Source organism: Schistocerca piceifrons, chromosome 3, assembly GCF_021461385.2.
Source record: "Schistocerca piceifrons isolate TAMUIC-IGC-003096 chromosome 3, iqSchPice1.1, whole genome shotgun sequence".
In the NCBI taxonomy this organism is placed as follows: Eukaryota; Metazoa; Arthropoda; class Insecta; order Orthoptera; family Acrididae; genus Schistocerca; species Schistocerca piceifrons.
In genome coordinates, this window is record NC_060140.1 from 537426073 (window position 1) to 537444547 (window position 18475).

At 43.6% G+C, this 18475-nt stretch overlaps 1 protein-coding gene across 1 annotated transcript in view; it reads right to left on the reverse strand.

Moving 5' to 3' along the window:
* LOC124788809 overlaps positions 1 to 18475 on the reverse strand; it is a 334614-nt gene that overhangs the window by 144576 nt on the left and 171563 nt on the right. The window contains 2 exon segments of the mRNA XM_047256089.1: positions 2128 to 2404; positions 5885 to 6019. Coding sequence (XP_047112045.1) covers positions 2128 to 2404; positions 5885 to 6019 — 412 coding nt within the window.

The window sequence follows — 18475 nt, forward strand, 5'->3', positions numbered from 1 at the left end:
TGCCACCTACTACCAAGTACTCTATATCAGCGACCTCAGTAGTCATTAGACATCGTGAGAGAGCAGAATGGGGCGCTCCGCGGAACTCACAGACATCGAACGTGGACAGGTGACTGGCTGTCACTTGTGTCAGACGTCTGTACGCGAGATTTCCACACTCATAAACATCCCTTGGTCCACTGTTTCCGGTATGATAGTGAAGTGGAAAGCGTACATGCCGACTTTGTCTGTTGACTGGCAGAGACCGCCGACAGTTGGTGAGGGTTGTAATGTGTAATAGGCAGACATCTATCCAGACCATCACACAGGAATTCCACACTGCATCAGGTTCGACTGCAAGTACTATGGCAGGCTGGAGGTAAGAAAACTTGGATTTCATGGTCGAGCAGCTGCTCATAAGCCACACATCACGCCGGTAAATGTCAAACGACGCCTCGCTTGGCGTAAGGAGCGCAAACATTGGACAATCGAACAGTGGAAAAACGTTGAGTGGAGTGACGAATCACGGTACACAATGTGGAGATCCGATTGCAGAATGTGAGTATGGCGAATGCCCGGTGAACGTTATCTAAAAAAATGTCTCTGAGCACTATGGGATTCAACTGCTGAGGTCATTAGTCCCCTAGAACTTAGAACTAGTTAAACCTAACTAACCTAAGGACATCACAAACATCAATGCCCGAGGCAGGATTCGAACCTGCGACCGTGGCGGTCTTGCGGTTCCAGACTGCAGCGCCTTTAACCGCAGGGGCCACTTCGGCCGGCGAACGTTATCTGCCAGCGTGTGTAGTGCCAACAGTAAAATTCGGAGGCGGTGGTGTTATGATGTGCTCTTGTTTTTCATGCAGGCCGCTTGCACTCCTTGTTGTTTTGCGTGGCACTATCACAGCACAGGCCTACACTGATGTCTTAAGCACCTTCTTCTTCCCACTTTTATAGAGCAATTCGGGAATGGCGATTGCATATTCCAACACGATCGGGCCAATGTTCATAATACACGGCCTGTGACGGAGTGGTTACACGACAATAACATCCCTGCCAGGGACTGGCCTGCTCGTATTCCTCACCTGAATCCTGTATAACACCTTCGGGATGTTTTGGAACGTCGACTTCGTGCCAGGCCCCACAGACCGACAATGATGCCTCTCCTTAATGCAGCACTCCGTGAAGAATGGGCTGCCATTCCCCGAGAAACCTTCATGCATCTGACTGAACGTATACCTGCGAGAGTTGAAGCTGTCATTAAGACTAAGGTTGAGCCAACACCATACGGAATCCAGCATTACCTATGGAGGGCGCCACGATCTTGTAAGTTATTTTCAGCCTGGTGTCCGATTACTTTTGATCACATAGTGTATCATGATTTGTGGAAACTCACCACATTACCACTGAGAGGTGGTACTTTATGATACGTGTCTTTTAACCAGCTTTATGTCGTTAAAATGTTCACTGTAGGAAGCGGAAAGAAATAATAGTTTCACTGTTATATCAGCAAGCAAACGGTTTCGACTGATAGTTGCGGATGAAAATACGCAATGCCTTACCTACCATTTTTCTCAGAACGTTCTTTAGATATTATAATTAATTATCGAGGACTTCCACGTCTTTCGGGACACAGTGAATATTCTGTGTCAATGGAAAATGAGGAATACAGGTTACATCATATATGTGACGAAATGGAACGAATTGGTGAAACACTGCAGTTACACAGTCAACCTTGTGACTGGGAATAGCGAAGAATGTTTGGTGGAGCAAAGATGATGATGGTGGTGGTGATGATGATGATGATGATAGTGGTGGTGATGAGGAGGAGAGAGACGAAGAGGAATGTTAGTTGGAAGAAGAGGAAATCAGTTAGTAGAATTTACAAAGAAATTAAAACTAAATTACCTGAGAGAAAATTTCAGGGTCTAGAGGAAAGAATACCTAACGGAGGATAAAAAATGAAGCACTAGTCAGAAAGATGAAAAGTGAAGTAGGAAACATCATCCAGATGGGAAACTAGAGATAACAAGGGAGAAGAAATGCACACCAAAACTGAAAAACACAGGGATAAGGAAGCATAAATAACGTTGAGAATCCATGTGAGCGGTGAGGAGCGTTATGAACACGGACAGATGAACGTACCTGTCGCTCCTAGGCGGTAGTTGATGGTGACCAGTATGACACCATAGGAAATGAGAAAGTCCGGACCGTGCTCCTCGTCTGAGCCACTGCCGTAGACGAACCCTCCGCCGTGCACCCAGAACATGACGGGCAGCCCGGCACCCTCCTCTGGGACGCCAGGCACAAACACGTTCAGGTAGAGGCAGTCCTCCGAGCCGGTGCCGTCCGACTGCACGCAGTCGCTGCCGTACTCTGTGGCTTCACGGACTCCCTCCCATTTGTTAGCCGGTTGCGGCGCCTGTTGCCATGAATCAGAGTTTTCAATATGAAACAAATCTAAAGTCTTTCACAAGTAATCTAGAAAGTTAAAGACAAAGTTTTCGCTTTGACACAAATAAAGTTCTATGCCTAGCGACGCTACCTTGTGATGTTTGTGTGTTTTGTTTATGTATGTATCCTGCAACTATCTAGCAGTCTCTTGCCTTGATGTACATGTGGAAACAGTTATATTTATATGGAAACATAGACGCTTTGACACAGTGTTGTTGAGCTACTAAAGGATATGAAAAGACTTTCCTATGAATGAAATGTTCATAAAACCGCAAAAACGTTCACAAAAGGTGAGTCTACGTTAGTGCATATGTTATTTTTCTAGTGAAACTGATTCATTTTCTAAATAGTACACTCATGTATGCAGCATTAATTATAGAAACGTCGTGTTTTTGGAAATCTAACCGAATTTATGATTCCATTTTGATTACAGCATTTAACGACTTAACTACTCAGCTTCTTCAGATGCTTTGGATATTGATGTTATATCTATTTATTGCTTGGACATAGAAGAAACTTTCTGATACATCATCGGTGTAACTTCTACATTCATAGCAGAGTTCAACTGTGGTCGCCGGGTAAGTCCTTCAGAGCGCATTCGTATTTTGTTCTGCCCTCGTCGTTTTTCCGTGAAACCTTATCTCAGTATTGTTTGGCTTTGACAGATGAGATGACCAGAAGAACTTGATAAGCTTTGTCGAATATCAGTCACTGCTTAGATTAAAATCTCCGCCTATAATTATACAGATTTTTGCCCTCTTTATTTCGATCCAATTCTTACTTATTCTTTCCTAGGTACCCGGCGCCTGCACGATGATTCTGGTCATTCGTTTCGTGAGTGAAGGCAGTGCTCAGCCACAGCTGATTTCCTTGGCTGTTTCAATCAGGTGTGTTTCTGATTATCCTTCAACCTATCTTTGCCTACGTCAGCAACTACATCTACATACATGCTCTGCAAACCACACAATTTGCAAATCATACAACAGGCAAATCAAAATGAGCAGCAGGCGTCGTAAATCGAGCATGGCTACGAATATGGGTGCAACAACAACAATAACTAAAAGAATTGTTGAAATCCTAGCAGCAGGCCCACCTGAAGACGTTCCCAAAAAATTGTGTTTCTGGTGCAGTCATCAACTGGAAACCGAAAAACATACCATCAGTCAATCTCCCAGAAGAAGTTTAATATCGTAATATTAGATGAACTACTTGTTCGCAAATAGTATGGCGTTTATGATACAGTGGGAAGTAGTTTTAAATGAAATTTCTTTTATCATACCCCGTTGCCACCGCCTAGTCAGTTGTAAGTATTTTGTCAAACTAATATTTGTGCCTGGTCCAAAATTTGGCAGGCGTCTAAATGTTGTACTTTGCTGTTTAACATTCGGATAGATGAAGGCGTGAGCCGAAATCTGCAGCGTGTTTAGATGATACTCTCCGAAGGCCAAAACATGGATGATACACTGCTGGTCATTAAAATTGCTACACCAAGAAGAAATGCAGATGTTAAACGGGTATTCATTGAACAACTATATTATTCTAGAACTGACATGTGATTACATTTTCGCCGCGCGGGATTAGCCGAGTGGTTTGAAGGCGCTCCAGTCATGGACTGTGCCGCTGGTCCCGGCGGAGGTTCGATTCCTTCCTTGGGCATGGGTGCGTGTGTTTGTCCTTAGTATAATTTAGGTTAAGTAGTGTGTAAGCTTAGGGACTGATGACCTTAGCAGTTAAGTCCCATAGGATTAAAAAAAATACATTTTCACGCAATTTGGGAGCATAGATCCTGAGAAATCAGTAACCAGAACAACCACCGCTGGCCGTAATAACGGCATTGATACGCCTGGGCATTGAGTTAAACCGAGCTTGGATGGCGTGTACAGGTACAGCTGCCCATGCAGCTTCAACACGATACCACAGTTCATCAAGGGTAGTGACTGGCGTATTGTGACGAGCCAGTTGCTCAGCCACCATTGAGCAGACGTTTTCAATTGATGAGAGGTCTGGAGAATGTGCTGGCCAGGGCAGCAGTCAAACATTTTCTGTATCCAGAAAGGCCCGTACAGGACCTGCAACATTATCCTGCTGAAATGTAGGGTTTCGCAGGGATAGGATGATGGGTAGAGCCACGGGTCGTAACACATCTGAAATGTAACGTCCAATGTTGAAAGTGCCGTCAATGCGAACAAGAGGTGAACGAGACGTATGACCAATGGCACCCCATACCATCACGCCGGGTGATACGCCAGTATGGCGATGACGAATACACGCTGCCAATGTGCGTTGACCGCAATGTCGCCAAACACAGATGCGACCATCATGATGCTATGAACAGAACTTGGATTCATCCGAAAAAATGACGTTTTTCCATTCGTGCACCCAGGTTCGTCGTTGAGTACATCATCACAGGCGCTCCTGTTGTGATGCAGCGTCAAGGGTAACCGCGGCGATGGTCTCCGAGCTGATAGTCCATGCTGCTGCCAACGTCGTCGAACTGTTCGTGGAGATGGTTGTTGACGTGCATACGTCCCCATCTGTTGACTCAGGGATCGAGACGTGGCTGCACGAACCGTTACAGCCATGCGGATAAGATGCCTGTCATCTCGACTGCTAGTGATACGAGGCCGTTGGGATCGAGCACGGCGTTCCGTATTACCCTCCTGAACCCACCGATTCCATATTCTGCTAACAATAATTAGGTCTCGTCCAACGCAAGCAGCAATGTCGCGATACGATAAACAGCAATCGTGATCGGCTACAATCCGACCTTTTTCAAAGTGATGGTACGCATATCTCCTCCTTACACGAGGCATCACAACAACGTTTCACCAGGCAACGCCGGTCAACTGCTGTTTGTGTATGAGAAATCGGTTGGACACTTTCCGCATGTCAGCACGTTGTGGGTGTCGCCACCGGCGCCAACCTTGTGTGAATGCTCTGAAAAGCTGATCATTTGCATATCACAGCATCGTCTTCCTGTCGATTAAATTTCGCGTCTGTAGCACGTCATCTTCGTGGTGTAGCAATTTTAATGGCCAGTAGCGTAAAATTCATAAAACTAAACTAAACTCCGTCCGAACAGGCCATGAAAGCCCAGTGGTACTGACCGGCGCCACTGGATGCAGATATCGAGGGGGCCTGTGGTCTGCACACCGATTTCCCGGCGGTATTTCGGTTTACGGGACCGGTGCCGCTACTTCACAATCCAGTAGCTATTCAGTTGCCTCACGAGGGCTGAGTGCACCCCGCTTGCCAACAGAGCTCAGCAGACCAGAAGGTCGCCCATCCAAGTGCTAGCCCAGCCCGACAGCAGTTAACTTCCGTGTTCAGACGTGAACCGGTGTTACCACTGCGGCAAGGCCGTTGGCTGACAAAATTCTCTCAGACTGTTCAACATTTGTTCGATTGCTTCCTAAGACAGTCTCACGTTCACACAGTGATTACTCACTTGGAAGCGCAGCTCCCCGAGTGGAGGCTGAGCATACGGAATGCCCAGGAAGGCCGTGTAGGAGGTGTTGTAGACGCTCGTGGCTGTGGTCCCTCTCAGCGTGCCCTGCTCCACGGTCACCAGCACGTCTTCCGTCTGCAATCAGTAGAATATTTGCCTCGAAATGACTATAGATGGTGAATGTAATGAGGGGAGGAAAACATTTTTGTTCAGCAAGTATGGCAGAAAACACATTGCAAATAATATGAGCAGACCTTGGGAATATTCTATTTCGAGAATCAATGAATAAAATGCGAAGATATTTTACCAAATGCTTTAGAGACTAAGCGTATGACCCCTTTATTTATTTACCTTAATAAAGTTATTGACATTCACCTCCCTCTAACAGCACCCACCAATATCACTAACAAATTAACTGCGTCGGTAGCATCCCGAGAGAATTGTGCTTCACGCTACAAGGCGGAAAGAAATTTAAATTAATAATGTATTGACTCACGACGCAGAAAAGCAAAGAGGATCGCTCTTATTATGAATAAGACAGAAATTGTTTTACGTTATTCTCTATACTTCCATGTGGTGAGAAGGAGCGAGAAGAAGCCGTTACCTTGACAACTGTTGCAAAGGTGAATAACAGCAACGCTGCGATTGTTGACCGACGTGAATGCATAGCGATGGTTAGTGTGCAAGTTCTCAACATAATCATACAACAGCAGACAGTTACTGACCCAATCACCTCAGTAGTTGTCTGGATGACTCAAGTGTATCAGTTTACAATTATCTGATAAGATTAATTTCTGCGAGTTGCCACTGCGGATGTAACTACACCTTTGCTCTGAACGACGCCCTTGACCACTGGACAATAAAATCACTGTATAATTCGTTTGATAAGAACATTATCTGATGATGACTGTGCTTATGGTAGATAAGTTAATAAAAGTGGAAACTCTAACAGGTTCTACTATCCATAAGATAACAGGCTTTCAAAGTTAAGTTTCCATTGCGAGTAGCATTATCTTTAAAAGCTGTCATGAGAAAGTGAGCAGTTAACTGATCCACGTTGCAATATTTTACTCGATGAAATTTGAGGCTAGTGAACTATTTAACGGAAATTATGATTACGAGATAATTTTAAGAGGGAAAAACTGTTTAACATAGCAATAGTAAATTGTAAGCATAGGTTTTGTGTGATGCACAGTTGCTGTTACATATTTCTACGTGTTTTTAAGGGGACTGTAATACATACCGTTTTATACAGAAAAGTTTCCGTAGAATGGTTTTGTTTTTAAGGAGGATAACTAATAAACTCACAGTTTTACCTTCTCCGCAGACATTGACGTTTCTTTCTCAGTTAACACCAAAAATTGACTCATATGACACGAATCAGGTTTATCGCAGAAACTTTGTATGTATAACAAGCTGTGGTATACTTTGTCGAACATGGTGTACCAAAAATCCTTCCTGTCGCACCCCATAATATGTAGCGCCGCAATTTTTGCAACTAGAGAACGCCGCAGTATGTAGTTTGAATAATCAGTTTACCTTTATTTATTTTTTGGTTGTTTGTTACAAGGGCTATGAAGTGAATATTTGATAGCTTTCCCCGGTCTACATTAGAGACTCATTTTCGATTATATTGTTTACTTCAAAATTTCATGGACTTAGGCTAGCGAGTAAGTAAATTGTAGCGTAGCTACATGACGCATTAAGCCCTATGTTAACCGTGGTTGCTCTACCAAGAGCTTCATACAAATGTTGCTACTTTTTACGAACAGCTGTAAGCTGAGCTGATAGATATATATATACTTGCTTCATATCGCTCCTGCAAACTGTTCTGGTGAGTAAGTAACAGGGCAAATGCCACTGAGACACATCGCGTACCTTCTAATAGGTAGGTACGGTCTACAGAAGACAGCAGTCTGGCGCCCGATGGTCACCTGACCGTTTCTGACGTATCGTGCCGAAAATTAGGGCTACACATACGCGCACACACCTGCACAGACACGCACACACAGATACACACACACACACACACACACACGCACACACACACACTCACACATACACACACACACACACACACACACACACACACACACACAGAGAGAGAGAGAGAGAGAGAGAGAGAGAGAGAGAGAGAAATCAGCGATGTCTTTCCGCGACGTCGCCAAAAATACGTGTACTTGCAAGGTACACTTACCCCAGAACTGTTGGTTACTAAATCATGCAGTAAATGAAATTTTTACAAAGCATTAGCAGTACAAAGACCAAAATTATCTTAATATACACACACAAGTTGTGAGAAATGCGCACGAAGATCAAAGGAAAATCAAAAGCAGTCTCTACAAAGCCATTAGACTGTGACGTCTCTCACTGCGTGAAGGTGAACGAACTTTACAGACGTTGATAACAACCAAAAAGACCCGTTACTGATCCACCCAATGTCATGTCTCCCTCATCGGGCTGGAGGTAAAGGAGTAAAGAAAATTCTCAATGAAAAATGGTTCCCAGCATATACTGTAACATGAACGAATTAATAACCCACTTGAATCAGCTGAAATTCGTAGCGCAGGAAAGGCCATTTGCCACAAACTCACAGGAAACACTGTTCTCATCTGCGGCCTTACTGTATAACGTGAACGTGAAGGACGATGAAGGTCAACGAAAAGGAGGCGAGATAACCCCTCCCAGAAAGAGGAAGCTACGAAAAGAAGCCGCTAAAATGGGTGCTTTATTACCAAGAGCTTACAAGGTGTTGCCGTGGCACATTCGTGTGCTGTCTAAGATTGCAGTATATTCGGTGCACCGACCATCAGCGGATTCATCGGACAAAGTCGTTCTCAGGGATTTGATTAAGTAAATTCCTCGTCAACTTCTCCTTCATGGGAATATGACCGTCAGAAAATTTTGAGCTCCACAGATACTTGCTTCTGAAGCTGAGAACTCAAGAATGCCGTCAGTGGAACTGTCTATCTCAGGTACCAAAGAATACAGTTCAGTCTCACATCAGGGGCCTTTCCTGGAGACGCCTTTCCATACGTTCCACGTACCCTTTCAGGCACTGCTTAGTAGGAGTTTGATATCGGTTTGTATTCTAGCGACCATTTCCTGTCCTGGCTACAGCCCCAAGAATGAATGTGCACATTCGATGTCTGTAGTTGCTATTATTATCGTTATAGGTAAGTGTTCTTATTCTTCGTCTTCTTCTTCTCCTTCTTTTAGCAGCACAACAGAGACCAACAACAGTGGGATCCTCCACCTTGTCAAGACTATGGAAGCACAACATCCCAACTTGGCGGGATATGCAGCAGCGACACCAACCTTTAGCACAAGGGATCCTGTAGCGGAACTGGTCAGCATGTTGGAGCAGGACAATGATCTGTTATTGTCTCTATCGCTCATCGCTAAAGACACCCAGCAGTAGAGCACGGATATACCTATTCATGAGTCAAAGAAGAACGCCAGAGTCTTTCAAGTTTCGCAGCTACAACCTGCTTAGCAGCATCTGCAATGCAGAAGGAGTCTCAAACAGCACGCCGCATGTCGGACACCAACGTACGCACGATTCATTGAACTGTGGAACATTCCAGTGATAGTGCAAAGACAGAGAGTGAATGTTGCGGATGAGACAATACCAGTTGCTCCCAGTGTGCTACTACAACTATGCGCTTCTACACATAAAATTTACTCGTTAGTAGGTCACAGCATATGAATATAGTCATAGAAATAGATGGTGACTGGTATGTGGTGATGAATATTGAGAATAAATAGAAGGGTATTAAAACGCAGTTTACTGATTCAGAATGTGGGGGAAGTATGTCGTGCAATTCTGTACACCAGTGGTCACATGTCTACAAATTATAACCCATCTCTTTCTCTCCTGGACATTTACTGTGCTGGCCTGACTATGTAGCACATCACTGTACAATGATTCTGCGCTCAGGGTAATGTCTACAGACCTATCCCTTTATTTATGGCATCCCGCTGCTATGAACTTATTTGAACTAGGGATAATACAGTCTCATGTGTCAGAGAGACTGAACCGCTGGCTACTGTGTATTCAAGCTCTATACAATGAAGTTGCAAAGCATCTTCATGTGTAATACTCGTGAATCATGCAGAACAGTACTTCAGTTCATGTATTCACGCAGTGCGAAAGTCAGCTACTATTACTTCAATATGTATAGAATTATCCATATTAACTTTTCACATGTAATTCGTGAGGTTTGCGATGCTCCTATCAGGGGAGTATGAGCAGAAATTAGTGCATACAATACATACCATACTGCTGTGAAAAACGAAGAACTATTCTAACGTGAAATTTTTGAAAGAAACAAACTGTGTCACAAATAACATCAATTATTTGTGTATATATATAGGGTGATCCATTGGTCGTGACTGGGCCAAATATTACACAAAATAAGCGTCAAATGAAAAAACTACAAAGAACGAAACTTGTCTATCTTGAAGGGGAAAACCAGATGGCGCTATGGTTGGCCCGCTAGATGGCGCTGCCATAGGTCAAACGGATATCAACTGCGTTTTTTTAAATAGTAACCCACATTTTTATTACATTTTCGTGTAGTACGTAAAGAAATAAGAATGTTTTAGTTGAACCACTTTTTTCGCTTTGTGATAGATGGCGCTGTAATAGTCACAAACATATGGCTCACAATTTTAGACGAACAGTTGGTAGCAGGTAGGTTTTCCAAATTAAAATACAGAACGTAGGTACGTTTGAACATTTTATTTCGGTTGTTCCAATGTGATACATGAACTTTTGTGAACTTGTAATTTCTGAGAACGCATGCTCTTACAGCGTGATTACCTGTGAATACCACATTAATGCAATAAATGATCAAAATGAAGTTTGTCAACCTCAATGCATTGGGCAATACGTGTAACGACATTCCTCTCAACAGCGAGTAGTTCCCATTCCGTAAAGTTCGCACATGCATTGACAATGCGCTGGCGCATGTTGTCAGGCGTAGTCGGTGGATCACGACATCAAACATCTTTTAACTTTTCCCGCAGAAAGAAATTCGAGGGACGTCAGGTCCGGTGAACGTACGGGCCATGGTATGGTGCTTCGACCACCAATCCACCTGTCATGAAATATGGTATTCAATACCGCTTCATCCGGACGCGAGCCATGTGCCGGACATCCCTCATGCTGGAAGTACATAGCCTTTCTCTCATGCAGTGAAACATCTTGTAGTAACATCGGTAACACATTACGTAGGAAATCAGCAGACATTGCACCATTTAGATTGCCATCGAAAAATGGTGGCCAATTATCCCTCCTCCCATAATGTCGCACCATACATTAACCCGCCAAGGTCGCTGATGTTCCATTTATCGCAGCCATCGTGGATTTTCCGTTGCCCAATAGTGCATATGATGCCTGTTTACGTTACTGCTGTTGGTGAATAGCAATAATCATTGTAAAATAAAGATGACTGTGCGCTCTGTATTATAGACAATAAAAAGGACCATTATATGACGAGCCGTGTACCTCCTTCATCTAATAGGCGCTTCTCATGCATGGTTCTTTGGATATTTGGGCAGGTTTAGTGACATCTTTGAACAGTGAAAGGGACTGTCTCTGTGATACAATATCCACAGTCAACGTCCATCTTATATAGGGTTTCGCATCACCCCAGTTCCCAGAACCCCTTGAAGATAGACGTTGACTGTGGATATTGTACCACAGACACAATCCCTTTGACTGTTCAGAAATGTCACTAAACCCGCCCGAAGATGTAAACAAACATGCGTGAGAAGCGCTTATTAGACGGAGGGGTCCAACAGCCGATCAGTACCAGTCATTCCACCAGGAAGGAGGTACAAGGCTCGTGTTGTCTGTAGTTCAACCATGTGTAGACTGTCAATACAGTGGTGCGATTGCGTCCACATTGTTACTTTGTGCCAGGAAAGGCTCTCAACGAGGGAAGTGTCCAGGCGTCTCGGAGTGAACCCAAGCGATGTTGTTCGGACATGGAGGAGATAAAGACAGGCAGGAACTGTCGATGACACGCCTCGCTTACGCCGCCCAAGGGCTACTACTGCAGTGGATGAGCACTACCTACGGAATATAGCTCGGCAGAACGCTGACAGCAACGCCACCATCTTGAATAGTGCTTTTTGTGCATTCACAGGACGTCGTGTTGCAACTCAAACTGTGAGCAATAAGCTGTATGATGCGCAGCTTCACTCCCGACGCCCATGGCGAGATCCATCGTTAAAACCTCGACACCATGCAGCGCGGTACAGATGGCCCCAACAACATGCCGAATGGACCGCTCAGGATTCGCATCACGTTCTCGTCACCGATTAGTGTCGCATCTGCCTTCAGACAACCGTCGGATGCGTGTTCGCAGGCAGCCCGGTCAGGCTGAATGCCTTAAACGCACCGTCCAGCGAGTGCAGCAAGGTGAAGGTTCCCTGCTGTTTTGGAGTGGCATTACGTGGGGCCGACGTACGCCGCTGGTGGTCATGGAAGGCACCGTAACGGCTGTACCATACGCAAATGCCATCTTTCCACCGATAGTGCAACGACATCGGCAGCATATTGGCGAGGCATTCGTCTTCACTGACGACAATTCGCCACCCCTTCGTGCACATCTTGTGAATGACTTCCTTCAGGATAACGACATCGCTCGAGTCGATTGGCCAGCATGTTTTCCAGACATGAAACCTGTCGAACATGCCTGGGATGCGTTGAAAAGAGATACTTACGGACGACGTGACCCACCAACCACTCTGAGGTATCTACGCCGAATCGCCTTTGAGGAGTTCGACAGTCTGGACCAACAGTGCCTTGATGAACTTGAGGATAGTACGCCACGACGAATACAATCATGCATCAGTGCAAGAGGACGTGCTGTTGGGTATTAGAGGTACCGATGTACCGATGCAATCTGTACCACCACCTTTGAAGGTCTCACTGTATGATAATACAACATGCAATGTGTGGACTTCATGTTAGGTGCATCTTGACGCCACCTAATGCCAGATACTCCATATCAGCGACCTCAATAGTCATTATCGTGAGAGGACAGAATGGGGGGGTTCTCTGCTGAACTGACGGACTTCGAAGGTGGTCAGGTGTCATTTGCATCATACGTCTGTATCCGAGTTTTCCACAACGTTAAACACCCCTAGGTCCAGTGTTTCCGATGTGATAGTGAAGTGGAAACGTGAAGGGACACGTGTAGCACAAAAGCGTGCAGGCCGACCTCGTCTGTTGACTAACAGAGACAGAGACTGACAGTTGAAGAGATTCGTAATGTGTAATAGGTACAGTTAGGTGGGAGGCTAGAAAACTTGGATTTCATGGTCGAGTGGCTGCTCGCTTGGTGCAAGGAGCGTAAACATTGGACGACTGAACAGTGGAGAAACATTATGTGGAGTGACGAATAACGGTACACAATGTGGCGATCCGACGGCAGGGTGTGAACATGGTGAAAGCCCGGTGTACGTTATCTGCCAGAGTAAAATTCGGAGACGGTGGTGTTGTGGTGTGGACGTGTTTTCAATGGAGGGGTCTTGTACCCTTTGTTTTCTTTTTTGCATGGCACTATCACAGTACAGGCCTACATTGATGTTTTAAGCAATATCTTGCTTCCCACTGTTGAAGAGCAATTCCGGGATGGCGATTGCATCTTTCAACACGATCGAACACATGTTCATAATGCACGGTCTGTGGAGGATTGCTTACACGACAATTACATCCCTGTAATTGACTGGCCTGCACAGAGTCCTGACCTGAACCCTATAGAATACCTTTGGGATTTTTTGGATCGCCGACTACGTGCCAGGCCACACTGACCTTTCCACAGTGCAGCACTCTGTGAAGAATGGGCTACCTTTCCCCAAGAAACTTTGCTACAACTGATGGAACGTATGTCTGCAAGAGTGGAAGCTGTCATGAAGGCTAACGGTGGACCAACACCATACTGAATTCCAGCATTACCGATGGAGGGTGCCACGAACTTGAAAGTCATTTTCAGCCATGTGTCCGGATACTTTTGATCACGTAGTATATATATATATATATATATATATATATATATATATATATATATATATATATATATATATATATATATATATATATATATATATCTAAGTAACAACGTGATAGGATAATAAAAATGTGTCTGGTATTATGAAAGCATAATAAAATGCAAGGTGCGCCATAACCAATGGCGTAAACGCATGCAGTTGAACTTATATGAACTAAGAGCACAAATGTCCGGTAAACAAGGGTTCTAAAGCCTCAAGAGTTATTGGCACGTCTTCCTCTTCGATACTGTGAAACAAATCTGCTAAACTGCCAGTAGTACTTTAGATAAAAAAAAAAAAAGAAATGGTCCATTTAATTTTGGCTCTGAAGTGCATACCTATAAGGCTATGAGTAATTGTTCATCTTCGCTACTCCGAAACACATATGTTGAACAGCTCTTCACGTTTGCATTGTGGAGTCCACATTTACTAGACTTTCTTGCTTCTAATACCATGTACTCTCAACTGTCTGCATTTACGGCATTAATTATGAAATAACTAGCGGAAACAAATAAGCTCAAAGACTTATATATAAGAAATGCTCCTGGAAATAATAATAATGTAATAAGAGCAGCTTGAAATTCGAATAAAGATTTCTTTTATTGGGTAGTGAAACGTAAATACACCAGAAATCACACGAGTGCATTCGGCCAAACAGAAGACCGAGGCACTCTTGGTGCTTCCTTATGTTGCTCATTTATGGGAACGTTGAAGGCTGAAGTTCCTCATGATGACAAAATGGAAGGAGCGATTTATATTTAACTTGATTAAACTTTTTGTATCCAAGATCGCATTAATTAATATTTATTACAGACGACCGGTTTCGATAGCTGGAAGTGTCATCTTATGATTATCAGTTTATTGTTTGTAAATGGAGCACCATTTATAAAAGAAAAAAAAAGAATTGGAAAATCAGAAGATGACAGTTTCAGCAACTGAAAACGATCGTCAATAAAAAATATTAACGAATGGGGTCATGAGTGTAAAACATTTATCAGTGTTGAAGGTGTAAGTCAACAACCCACAACCCCAATGTGTCATCCCATCAAGTATGATGTTGATGGTGTTAAGCAATAATCGCACTCCAAAGGTTCCCACTGACCCTCTCAGCGAATGAGGGGTTCGGATAATAAGCAGTGGTGATAGAGTACCTTACCTGTAATACAAAACAAAACTGTCTGAATGGCGGTGAACATGGTAGCGGCGTCCGATACCAAAATTTCGTGAGGTCCAATGACACCATATAATCATTTTACATAACCGGACGTCGCCTGTGTCATGGCTGCACAGGTGGGAAACAGCCAAGAGACCCTCGAAAAACATCCACACTTATTGGTTTCCGAAACTTGACTGACAAAACCGCCCCATTTCTCTACTGGCTGCGAAATCATCTCATAATGCTTGGTGTACTGTGAAGGTGTACTAATAGAACATATTCTACAAGACCGTATCATCGTTCTTATGTTGGAATCTACACCCTTCAAAGTAAGCTTCTCAGGAATATTGACACAAGTATTGTATACCTTTTAGAGTAACTGATGACAGTAGGAAAAACGTGTCAGGATAAGCTCAGCGAGGAGTGTAATCTTAGGACGGTAACGGAGTGCCTTTCAATACACGGTGGAGTCCTTCAACAAATACGGCATAGCCTCTTCACCGTTGGACAGGCTGTTTTTTAGCTGCTCCGGGGTTTCAGTCTCCTCCTGATACCTGCTGATACCCTTTAACAGTGCGGGGAACATACTTAAAACGAAATTGAATTAACGTATTCAGAAGCTTCAACAGGAAATCAGCAGTTCACTACCAATACACTGCAGAGTTTCAACTTTAACATAAGCATTCCGCGTGCACTACCGATTGACCCAGTCCGTCAATTCATTTTAACCTCAATAAAGCAGAAAAGTGTTCTGCTTCGGGACTGAAGTAGAGGATACACAGTACAAGGCAATGTACAGGCTCTGCCCGTACACACCAGGAACAAGACTGTCGAGGTACCAGGAGCAAAAGTTACCGGAAGGCTGCTGTGCACACTGTCCAACTAGACAGCCATTGGGCTGACAAAAGGAGCACTCAGCAGTGTTCTTTTATTTTGTTCCTCAAAAATTCTCGAGGAAATTTACTTTGCAGTTTTCCAAGTGTCTTTAATACCCTAAAATGAGGTCAGTGTTTCGTCTGCTTGCTAAGCCGCCAGCCGCCAAGTGTCTCTCTTATGCCGCTGGCCAGGTGAACCACTCGTTCCGCTCATTTCGGTAAGACCCCATGTGTTCGCTCCAGTCGTTCTGTCGTGGACACCTGTGGCGTTAACTGCGACCTGCTCTGATGATTCCAGTGCGCGTTTGCTCTCAGAGAGAAAACTTCTTGCAGCTTTGGCGCCACCTGTAGGTCCGGGTGGGATTACAAGCGTACCGCGATAATCACGGAACAGTGGTATCGTACCCTATTCTAAAATGATTAGCCCTTGTTCTGTGCAAAGTAACATTAAGAAACGGATGAGCGAAAAACTCCCGTTAGTGCCAGTTTTATAGAAGAGCACACTGATGTTCAGGTCCTTACATTAAATGTATCACTTTAGATTCTTCTGTGTTTCGATCAGAGAAATGTCGCAATTGAAATGTGTGTGGAGTGCAGATTCACAAGGGCGTAGATTGGCTCGCCTCATGATTTGAAAGCACAGCTTTGCTAAAAGAAAGTGATCTTGAACTGGACTCCTTACCCAACTGCCACAGTTCGCGCGGCTCCCTACATCGGAGGTTTAAGCCCTTCCTTGTGTGTGTGTTGTACTTAGCGTAACTTAGTTTAAGTTAGACTAGGTAGTGTGTAAGCCTAGGGCCCGATGACCTACGCAGTTTCGTCCTATGTGAACTTACCACAAATTTCAAAAAATCCAACCAGTTCTGTATCCAAAACTTGGCGGTGGCCAGGGTGCTCGCACAATAAACTCTGCTACTGTTTTTCTCAAAGGCTAGGTGACTGCTTTGTAGATTCTTATTAACGAGTGTACAGTGAAGTGGTACGAGACTCCAGATTAATTAAGATTTCATCCTTGAGAAGCAGATTTCTTAGTTCAGTATTAATCTTCCCCAAATTAATGCGGAACGTCATTCTTACACTGATGTTGCATTCCATGTAATTATTTAAAGTAAGGTGCAATCCATCATGCAGTGCTGCGACCAGTGATTTGTAATCGGTACACGTCTCTGTTTCAGGCGTTGAACACGGTGGAAAGCAAGGATTCCTCTTCCTCCATTATAATAATTACCTTAATTATAACTTGGACCCACAGTCTGAAGAGGATCAAGCGCGGAGGAATATGCTGCGCCTATGGACCGACTTAGTAAAATACGGGTATAAATACTTCTTCTTACTAAATATGATTGGTACAAAAGTTTGATTAACAGAGGAGATTAGGTGATCTCCATAGCTAAGTCCAAGTATGTGGTATATTAGTGTGTGTATGTAAATAATCGTTAAAGTGTTTTATATTGTTTCAGTGATTTGTATTATTTGACGTCCTTATCTAATGCATAGTGCTATATTTATCAAACAACTGTCACAACTTGTAGAAATAAAGTCACATTTTCGGTCTTAAGGTGAGGTATGGAAGGCACTGATGTTTTACTTTAATAATCCTTCTCAGAATATCACTATTAGTCCGTAATGTACCAAAATTTTCCGGCAAAAGTTTTATCCTGTCTTTGCTTGAAATCGCTAATTAGAAATTACGCGTGCCTAATTTATGTGAAATTCTCCAGAAGATGACTGACTAAAAACTGAAATTTTTAATTATGCGAACGAAATGGGTTTTGCTTTTCATATTCCCTCGGCAAGGTATTCCCTTATTTATCTGAAGAGACTACCTGGTAGTATATACAGGAATGCATGTTGGAACCTGAAGTTGAGTGCGACCGCCTAAACTTTTATATCGCACAAATAAATTTTAAGAAATCTTATTGGATTGTCTGCTTTTCATTTGCTTTGAGCAATTATACGCACAGATCTGTGAGGGAAATATATGTGACTAGCATTTACGTTAAAAAGTAGAAAAAGAAGAACAGTTCTGACAAATTCGTTAAATATGTGCTGTCAGCTGTGCACAGAGCTATTCTTTAAAAACACCGTCGTTGTACCTCCACTACGAAAGCGTCGGTATGCTGTAACCGGAGCAGCGACTTCAATAGACCTGCTATATATTCCACCTGCTAATCAAAACTGTTAGCTGCATCAGCACTCGGGCTCTGAGATTTAGCGACACACTCCCCTAGAGTTGGAGAGAAAATAGTTACAGTAAAACTGCATATTCATGTTAAACCTTATTAAAAACTTAAGTATCGTAGAGACAATGCGTCAGACATTGTGAGTATATTTAAACACAGTAACAATTTTTGAAGCAATCCCATATGCAGGGCTACGCAAAGAAAATGCGAAGGAAGTTAAAAGTTTTAATGATATGTCGACGACGCTGTCGTTAGATACGAAGCACCAACTCCGATTTGAAAAGCATGGAACAAGAAATCGTACACGCATTTC